Genomic DNA, 9,240 nt, shown 5'->3' on the forward strand with positions numbered 1-9,240 from the left:
CAAAGAGGCAACTGAGGGAGCACCTCATTAGGATATCTGTGTATAAATATCTAAACATTATCAAAGGAAGTTTAAAAGAAAGGTTGGACAGGGCTTCAGGAGCCACATATGAGGGATGGAAACAATGAGTTATACGAACTACATCTAATGTTTGCAAAGGAGGAAGGTAGAGGCTTGGCCAAACTGTTCACCCCCCTTCCATCCCCACACCCCTCCATTTATTAACTTTTAAACCCAGAAACCTCCCCCTTATTTTATAATACACCCCACCAAAGAGGSCCAACTTYTGCAAYSCCATCCAAAATAACCACAAACACCRTATTGGTTAAAAAAAACTTSCTGCAATTGGTATCTGCCATCCCCTGCCACCACCTCACAGTGGGTTGGGGTAGCGGTGTCGTGAAAGCAGCCTGGGCTGGGTGGGTCGGGCAGGGAGCTGGGAAACAGAGAGAGAGAGACAGAGAGAGAGAGGTGAAATAAGCAATGGGCTGTGCCCCAAAATGTTGATTTGGCCTCAAAATGTTGATTTGCTGCCATCAGCATACTGCCACAAGCATCCTCCCTCCATTTTGCTCATTCATCATACCCTCCCATCGCTATCCTCCCACAATTCATTTTCTCATAAAAAACCCTTATAACCAGGACTGATATCCCTTAAATCCCCCTGCCCATAGCAGATCAGCTGAAATCTGGTACCACCCCAAAATCCAGGAGACACCTCCTCMCCAAAGTCAGGAGCCCCCAGCCCCTCAGGACACTGCTCTCACCTGAGAGACCTGGGCAGGGTTGAAGAGAGGGATTGAAGCCAATGGTGGGAGAGGTCCAGGGTAGCCAGTCTGGAAGGACTGAAGGGAGAGAAACTTAACAGACATCCCCCAGTTTTAGAGCAGTCCTGAGCAGAGAGGTGTCCTGGACACCCCCATCCCACCTGGATACACTTCCYTCCTTTCCTCACCCTCTGTCCTGCTGACTGCTGTCCATCCTTCTCCCACGAGCCTTTCAACTCTGCGGACACTGGACCAACAGGACTTTCACCCTGCATTCCTCCTGGGACCAGCAACCAAAAACAAAAGGCAAAATTAAGAGGAGAAACTTGTAAAAGGCTGATGGGGGAGAGAGGTGAGGGGACAGGTGTGGTGTTTACCRGGATTTCTGGAGAGAGGATGAGCCAAAGGGTCTGTGCCATATGCAAGAGGGGCAGCGGGGGGGGATGGCGATGTCCGCTCCTGAAATCACATCCATCATTTAGAGCTGGAGCTGCTTGGTTTGGGGAGAACACCTCTGCATCAGATAGCACACCAGGCTTTTGGGGAGAACACCTCTGCACCAGATAGCACACCAGGCTTTTGGGGAGAACACCTCTGCACCAGATAGCACACCAGGCTTTTGGGGAGAACACCTCTGCACCAGATACCACACCAGGCTTTTGGGGAGAACACCTCTGCACCAGATACCACACCAGGCTTTTGGGGTACTCACTGTGCACCTGTCCTACTGCTGAGGTACCCCAAAAGAGCAGCAAGAAACATGGCTAAGGAGGGGCTACAGGGTTAGGGCAAGCAACCCTGGCACAAAGCTAAACCAGSCCAAGAGTTCACAATTAGGCAGGAGGCTTGATGCCATGCCTGGGTACAGCATGAGGGGCCACCAAGGTCCCTGGGTCCCCTTCTGTTCTCCTGATCTCCTGTTAGTTTTGGTAGAATATCCCAGCATTCTTGGTCCAAGCCTCACCATGAGGGATGTGAAACCTTGAGAAGCTGGCCAGGTCTGGGAAAACCACACATGGGTGCTTCCCCCTCGCTGCTGCAYTTCCAATTAAAGAGGATTTCCCTTCCCTGCATATCCTAAAAACTGCCAGAGCAGTGCYGCTCGCAGCTGCTGTGTTCCACTCCAGTGGAGGGCAAGGAATCCCTGCAGAGTTTGCCAGGGCTTGGAGCGCCTCACAGATCAAACAGGCTTTATGAATTTACAGTTACTATTTATCAAGGATTTACTTCCAGGCTAAAAGGGCTCCCAAACCCGCTCTGTCCCCACACTGAATGGCCACGGCCCCTGCACAAGGACAGAGGGAGAAGCAGTGGGTGGTGGGGAGATGTGTCACCCATTCTCACAGCTGCTGCCTGTGTGTCACSATGGACAGGATGGCTTTTTGTCCCCCTACCTGTGGTCCTGAGGTGGCAGAGTCTGAGTCTGTGTCAGACTCAGCTTTGGCAGAAGCTTCCTTGGTGGGTTTTGACCGAAACCAGCCAAACCACCTGAATCCAGAGGTCTGGGAAATAGAGAGAAAAAGTGGAAAGGGATAAGAAGGAGCAGATGCCATGGTCCCCAGATGCCTGCTGGGAGTGGGCACTATTTTTCCAGGGGCAGGGCTGGCACCAGGGACAGGTGAGCTCAGAGCAGGGGGCTCACGATGGCTCTGGCATGCTCACCTTGTCCTCCTCTGGCTTCACAGCCTCCGCCCGCTCTTCAGCAGCGTCCTCATCGGCGCTCTCCGAGGAGTGCCGGGTGTCCCCCAGGGACACGGTGGAGGTCTCCGAGACAGTCCGGATCCTCATCGGTGACTCCTCCTGGCGTCAGACATTGAAACTGCCGTGTGCTGCTCCCGAGGAGCCGCACCGAACACGGTCAGAGTGCTCCTGGGACTGCTCCATGCCAGGATTAGTGGGAAACATCCCTAGGGACCCCCACATCCCTTACACAGCAGGAGCACCCACAGCAGGGTACAGCTTTCACCCAAGAGAAMAATGAGCACCATGATGGGGGCATTCCATGAGGTTGAGTGCATGGAAGGACGAGCCAGCACGTCCCAAATCCAGGGAGGAGTCTCAGTGGGATGGTGTCCCTGGCCCCTGTGACTCACCTGCTCTGCTGGGACAGTTGGCTGCACTCCTGCAGGGGAGGACAGTTGCCTGGCACCCCAGGGATCCCCAGATTCTCCTGCCGAGCAGAGGGAAGGACACAGTCAAGGTTTGATCTGAGGAGCTCCGRATGTATCCATCAGATATTTCCAGTGCTTCTACCATCCCCGGCTCCAGAGCACAGCCATCCATGTGGTGGCCAAAAGGTCCCCCAATAGACACAAAAGGCCATTCTGGTCCCTGTCCCTGCCATTACCAGGGAGTAGGTGGCAAGGCTGAATTGGGGTGTCCCAAAGGCAACTTGTAAGGAAGAAATTCCTCCCTGTGAGGGTGGTGAGGCCCTGGCACAGGGTGCCCAGAGAAGCTGTGGCTGCCCCTGGATCCCTGGAAGTGTCCAAGGCCAGGTTGCATGGGGCTTGGAGCACCCTGGTCTAGGGGAAGATGCCCCTGCCTGTATCAGGGGGTTGGATGAGATGATCCTTAATGCCCTTTCCCAACATAAACCACTCTGGGATTCTGTGATTTTTGCAGGGAAACAAGGCTGCAGCACTTACCTGCTGGCAGCACTGGCTGCAGAGGGGGCTCAGCAGAATCCCCTCCCAGAGGGGCTCGTGTCTCTTGGCYGAGCACAGGCGGCTGCAGGGCTCTCCCAACAGTGGGCAGTGGCGATGCCACGACCTGAGCAGGTGCCATGGACCAGAGGGACATGTCCTGGGAGCTGGGTCCCTGGGGTGGCACAGGCTGGAACCACTGGTCATACTGGTAGCTTTCACTCTGGGGAATCTCATTGCTGAGCTCTTCATCTGCAAAAAAAAAAAAAAAACCAAAAACACATCTCAGGAGTTTACAATTTTTATGTTTATAATTCCAGCAGGCTGATGCACAGATTTCTCCCCTTTCCCATTACACATCAGTGGAAGCTGGGGAAATGAGGAAAGACTCCAGGGACCAGGCAAGGGAGTGGGTAGGACACAGAACAGCAAGGGGARCCTTCCAGAGGTTTCAAGGAAAGTGGGCTGGGAAAGACAGGGGAAAAAAAGAAAAGAATCCTGGGAATGTGCCTGAGGTTATAAATGAACTCAGAAGGGGGATGCTGTGGAAGCAAAGAGCCCACAAGCAGCATGCACTAGCAGCTCAAAGGAGCCTGAGGCCTCCAGCCTTTTCCTCCACWCCTACTGCACACCCTGAGCAGGAAAGATTCCCCAGGAAGCCTTCATTCCTGTTTCACAGCAGCACCCACGGGTGAGTTCCTTGCTTTAGGCAGATTTATTCAGGGTTGGGATTTTTTTTTTTTTTGAAAGGCAGGTTGAGTGAGTTTGATTTGTTTTATTTAACACACACACTGGTCCCAGGTGTGTGCCCTGCTTATTCCAGCTTGGCAGCCTCCTGCCAGGAACACAGAGCACTTAGAAATTTCTCTCCCATTGCTGTGAGATATGGCAGGTGGGTCCCAGATGCAATAGGGGAGGATTATGGCACCTCTTGGATGCAGTGCTATCAAAACCTTTGCTGCCAGCATCACCTCCAGCCCACTCAGGGTTGTCTTCACACCCGCAGCTTCTCCCACATGGCCTGGAGATGCTCAAGATCCACAGGGAGGAGAATGAATGCTCAAATTCATGATGCCTGGCAAGCCCAGCTGGAAAAAGTCAGGGAGGACAGCCCAGGCTGTAAGGATGGAGAGGGATGTTGCTGTGACCATGTGGATCCCAGCYTGGCACCTGATCTGGGCTTTGCCTTTCCAAGATGGATAGATCCAGCACCAAGCCAGCTTTCTGTGCATGCAGGTCCCTCAGGTGGTGACTCTGGATGGCCCTCACAAGGAAGAAAAGGGCCAAGAAAAGGGAGCTGTGGAGACCACATGGAGCAGATCTGCTGCTCTGAGAAGCCAAGCCAATGGGATCAGCATACCTGCAACTTCCTTCCAGGGAAGGAAGATCATGGTCTCAACCCTGATAGCAGCAGAAGRCAATCAGGATTGATGATCCTTTTTACTGCCTGGGAGAGCTCTTTGAAAAGGAATTTGGCAGCAGTAGGGAAAGCTGATAGGAAGAAATGGCTTGAAGGAATTAGTTGTGTTTCATCCTGTCTGCACCAGCCTCTGCTCTCCACCCTTCAGTGCCAGCATTCCCAGTAGAAAGCCAGATCCAAGGAGCAGGAGGTGGATGTGAAACAACACCAGTGGGTCACCAGCCCCAGACTCCTCCTCAGGGGGAYATCCCAATGGATGCCTGCTGAGAGAATAAAGCTCCCCCGCTCTTCCCTTGACACCGGGGGGTGGTCGTGTCGCTCATCTTGATGTCTCTGGGTGGATTGGCACTGGAGGGGATTCTTGGGGTCACCAAAGGGTGAAGCAAAGGGATCAAAGAGACAGCAGGGAAGGAGAAATGCTGGMTCTTCAGCAGCAGGCTGGCACACAGCAGGATGAGCTCCTCCCTGAGTGCTTTGCTCTGTAAGTGTGAAATCCCTTTAGTTCAGCTCCAGTTTGCACCCTCAGAGGACTGCCTGGGAATGGGGCCGTCTCCCCCGACGCTCAGCTGGGAGGCTCATCCAGCACCCACCCCCAGCTCCTCCTCTCCTCCCACAGCACCCACAGGGACCCYGGGGCTGTGGTAATTAAGCCTAATTACTCAGATTTTGTATGTGGACATGAGCACCAAGCCCTCGCTTTGCACCCATGCCAGGGGGATGCATCCAGGCAGGAGCAGCCTTTGAGCTCCAGGGGGATGCAGAGGCACGGAACTGCTGCTGATAAAAACCCCAGGGAATGGGAACGTTCTTCCCAGCCCACGGCAGCACAATTCCATGCAGGGAGAAGCCCACTGTGGTGACCACAACCTGCTGCTTGTTTTATTTACCTGTTGGCAGAACAGCACAGGACAGATCCAGCTGAGCGGGTGCTCCTTCCTCCGGAGGAAGAGCATCTTCCACCTGCACAGGAAAAGCACGGGTAAATGGATAGGAAAAAGGATGGCACAGGACAAAGAGTGAGGAAATCATGAAGCCAGTGCGAAGGACAGCACAGTGGTTGTGGATCTGGGGCTCACAGCCAACCCTGGACTGCAAGAGAGACCCACACCAGCATGGACTCAGCTCTTTCCCAGTGAGAGGGGCTGCAGCACCCCTGGCAGCAGGCAGGAGGGGAAACAAGAAGGGAAAGGCCACAAAACCAAAAGCAGATGTGAAACCTGAATGAGRAGCATTAACCAAGCACCAGATCATAGTTAAATGACCCAAGAGTACACTCACAAGACGACACCCACCAGTGACCTCTGAAATGTCCTCCCTGCAAAGCAAGACCATCCCACGCCCCAGCCTTGAGCCAAAGCAAGGAATGTTCTGCCCCATGTGAAGCTCTGCAGCCCTCTGGCACTGCAAGCCCCTTGCCCTGCTGCATCTGCAGGTCCCAGAGCAGAGCTTGGAGCTCACAAGCCAAAGAAGAATAAAACTTTTGAACCTCCATCCYCTGGGATTCAGGGAAGAGGAGGAGGATTCTCCTGCAGACAACCCCCAGTACAGCCCAGCTGTCTATCCTCTCTCCTCCTTACCTCCCACTGCCGGCAGCAGGCTCGGAGCTGCTCCAGCCAGTCGGGCTCCAGTGCCTGGTCCTGCTCCGGCATCTCCAGGAGCAGAGGGTCAGAGAGCTTCAGCCTCTCGGCCAGCTGCAGGGCCAGGGGGACAGCAGGGATCATCACACATGTCAGATCCACAGGGATCCATCACACGTGGCTGGATATATGGGCTTGGGAAAACAGCATCACTTCATAATGTGGGGGTAAAATACCACCAGCATCTTGTGCAGGATTTGTTCCCTCTGCCAAACCACCACAGAGGTGCTGGCCTATCCCATGCCCCACAATMTCAGCAGGGCTGACTCGGCACCTCCACAAAGATGCCAAAATACCTGKGTCAAAGATGCTCCTCACATCAAGGGGACAGGTTAATATCACCATTCTTTCACCCCCTGAGGAAAATTAGTGGCTTTAATCCCACCTAACAGCCAGCCCAGGCACTGGCAGGTTTGCAGGACACCCCACCAGGAGCCCTGGGAAAAGCCCAGCTCCCCAGGCAGTTCATCAGCCCCTCAGGTACCCCATGAGGATGGATGGGAGCTGGTGTTTGTCTGATCTGTGCTTACAAATCTCTGAGAAGATTTCAKAGCCTCCCAGGCTTGTCCTGATGCTTGGCGTCCTTAGAGCTAAAGAGTTTTTCCTTAATATCTAAGTGAAATCTTCCCTGCTGCAAATTAAGCCTCTCTATCCCTGTTCCCGTGGAAGCTGTGAGAAGAGCCAGGCAGCATCCCCCATGAGCAGCCTCCTGCRTGCTGGAGGGCTGTTATCACATCCCTCGTACCCCTTTCTCCCCCACCATATCTTGCTTAGAAGAAATAACCCTGAAGCCTTCTTCAGAAGTCATTTTCCCCTCAATCTCTTATCACCCCAACTCTCCACTCTCACACTCACTCCAATTTTGCCCTGGCTCCACATGCAGTGGCCCAAACAGGCCCCAGCCAAGACCCCTGAGACCCCAGCGTGGTGGGGTTATCGTCTCCTTGTCTCAGATATGCCAGTTGTGCTCTCACAACCCAGAATAACACTCTAACATTGGTGGTTTTTTTCCTTTTGTAACAGCATCCTGTTCTGCTGCTGCTCAGTATTTTTTCCATGTTTCACTATCTCCCCCAGGCCCCTCTCTGCAGTATTGCTGCTGTGTGTTTAATTTCTCCTGCAGAACAGGGGTCTGTGCTGCCCTGCCTGCAGCGGTCTCGGTGGCACGGGGCTCCAACTCCCATCACTGGAGCAAGAGGCTCTACTGGGGTGGCCCAGAAGTCCAAGGTGAGATGCAGGGCTCCCTGCAGAGTTAATTCCCTGTCTGAAGGAGTTTAGACAAGGATCTAGTTTTAAGACAGCTGAGGGAGGTGAGATTGTGCTCAAAACGCCGCTCTTGATCCACATCTTCACTGAATTTTCATTGGTGTCAGCCCACCAGCACCCTGGTCTGGTGTAAGGTGTCCCCCATGGCAGGGGAGCTGGAAATAGATGATCTCTAAGGTCTCTTCCAACCCAAATCATTCTAGGATTCTTGGGGAATTCTCAAGTTTCCCCTGGCTACTTCATGCTCACTTATAGTCTATGTTTTGCTATGAGGCTGCCACATCGAGGGCCACCAAAAGAAGCCACACGAGGCTCAGCTATCCTTCCTGCACCAGCTCCCAGTGCCCATTTCTTCCTGTTGCTGAATTTCTCAAAAACATACCCCAAACCAGCACCAAACACACTTCCCAACTCTGTGAGTTTACAGCAAGACAAGCCCTGCACAGCCAGACCCCAGCTTGGGACTGGGACTGGGAYGAGAGCAAAGTAACCCAGCAGCCAGCCAGGAGCTCACACTGCCTACAGACTCCCTGTCCCACCTCTTTACAAACACACCTCTGTTCATCCTAAATCAATCACAGCAAAAAAGAAATTATAAGCATGATTACTCCTAAACGGGGGGGATGTTTAATCCGAAAGCTAATGTGCACTTTGATCCAGTATTAATGAAGCAGCACCTGGTTGTATATCRTCCCCAGCTTCAAAAGAGGGGAAGTCTTAATCAAACACTAATGTGTATCATAATTTGTAACACAGTCTAGAACATCAAAGACAAAAGCAACTACGAATGCACTAGTTTTTCAGATGAAAGTGTTTTCTCCCAGGAGTAGCATTATCCCCAGCAGAATGGCAGATCTGAGAGGCTGTTARATAAATAGGCTCCGATGATGGGGTGGGGAAGCTGTGCCTGCCAAATTTTGGAGATGAACTCAGCAGCACCCACTTCAGACAGGCATCTTGCAGCCCCTTGCCTCACAGCACCGTGGCTTTAGCCCCTTTCATAGAATCACAGAATGGTTTGGGGTTGGAAGGGACCTTAAAGCTCATCTTATTCCAAACCCCTTCCACTATGCCAGGCTGCTTAAAGCCCCATCCAGCCTGGTCCTGAAGGCTGAGGAAGGTGACAGTCAGCCTCAGCACTGCCCTGGTGATGGAGAGGGCTCTCCTGAAAACCCAACCTTCCCAGGGGACTGGGGGCATTTTGCTTCACCCCTCCCTGCCCCAGCCCCCTGCTCAGGCAGCAGAGGGGCTGCACTTGGGCCCTGCTGCCTCTCACTGTCACCCCAAAACAGACCTCTTTGAGGTAAAGAGAATTGTTGATGATTTGCTGGAGGGGAAATGTACRCTTGCATTTCACTTCTTAAGCCTGTGACATTTAGAAGTTCAGAAAACCTTCCAGACAAAAAAAATATTCTTTGTTTCCAAATAACTCTGCTCTTACTTGGCAGTCAACATAACGCTGTTGTTTTCTACCCTAAATCCATGGGGATTAGAGACCCTGTGGAGGT

The 9,240-nt window shown here is 52.8% G+C and overlaps 1 protein-coding gene across 2 annotated transcripts in view; it reads right to left on the reverse strand.

Annotated features, from left to right (window-relative positions):
- Positions 1 to 329: 329 nt before the first annotated feature.
- SEC16B (SEC16 homolog B, endoplasmic reticulum export factor) overlaps positions 330 to 9,240 on the reverse strand; it is a 21,867-nt gene continuing 12,956 nt past the window's right edge. Inside the window, exons 17-26 of one of the 2 annotated variants that reach the window (XM_057374929.1) lie at positions 6,407 to 6,520; positions 5,717 to 5,789; positions 3,413 to 3,661; positions 2,861 to 2,937; positions 2,430 to 2,564; positions 2,162 to 2,269; positions 1,145 to 1,226; positions 956 to 1,047; positions 768 to 845; positions 330 to 436 (exon numbers count right to left, since the gene is read on the reverse strand). In XM_057374929.1, the coding sequence (XP_057230912.1) occupies positions 374 to 436; positions 768 to 845; positions 956 to 1,047; positions 1,145 to 1,226; positions 2,162 to 2,269; positions 2,430 to 2,564; positions 2,861 to 2,937; positions 3,413 to 3,661; positions 5,717 to 5,789; positions 6,407 to 6,520 (1,071 nt within the window). In that variant the 3' untranslated portion in view covers positions 330 to 373. Of the gene's footprint in view, positions 437 to 767; positions 846 to 955; positions 1,048 to 1,144; positions 1,227 to 2,161; positions 2,270 to 2,429; positions 2,568 to 2,860; positions 2,938 to 3,412; positions 3,662 to 5,716; positions 5,790 to 6,406; positions 6,521 to 9,240 lie in introns of both variants that reach the window. The other variant, XM_057374928.1, reaches the window with a different exon arrangement.

The sequence above is a fragment of the Malurus melanocephalus genome, unplaced genomic scaffold (genome assembly GCF_030028575.1).
Source record: "Malurus melanocephalus ecotype Western Australia unplaced genomic scaffold, MMel_1.1 scaffold_236, whole genome shotgun sequence".
NCBI lineage: Eukaryota > Metazoa > Chordata > Aves > Passeriformes > Maluridae > Malurus > Malurus melanocephalus.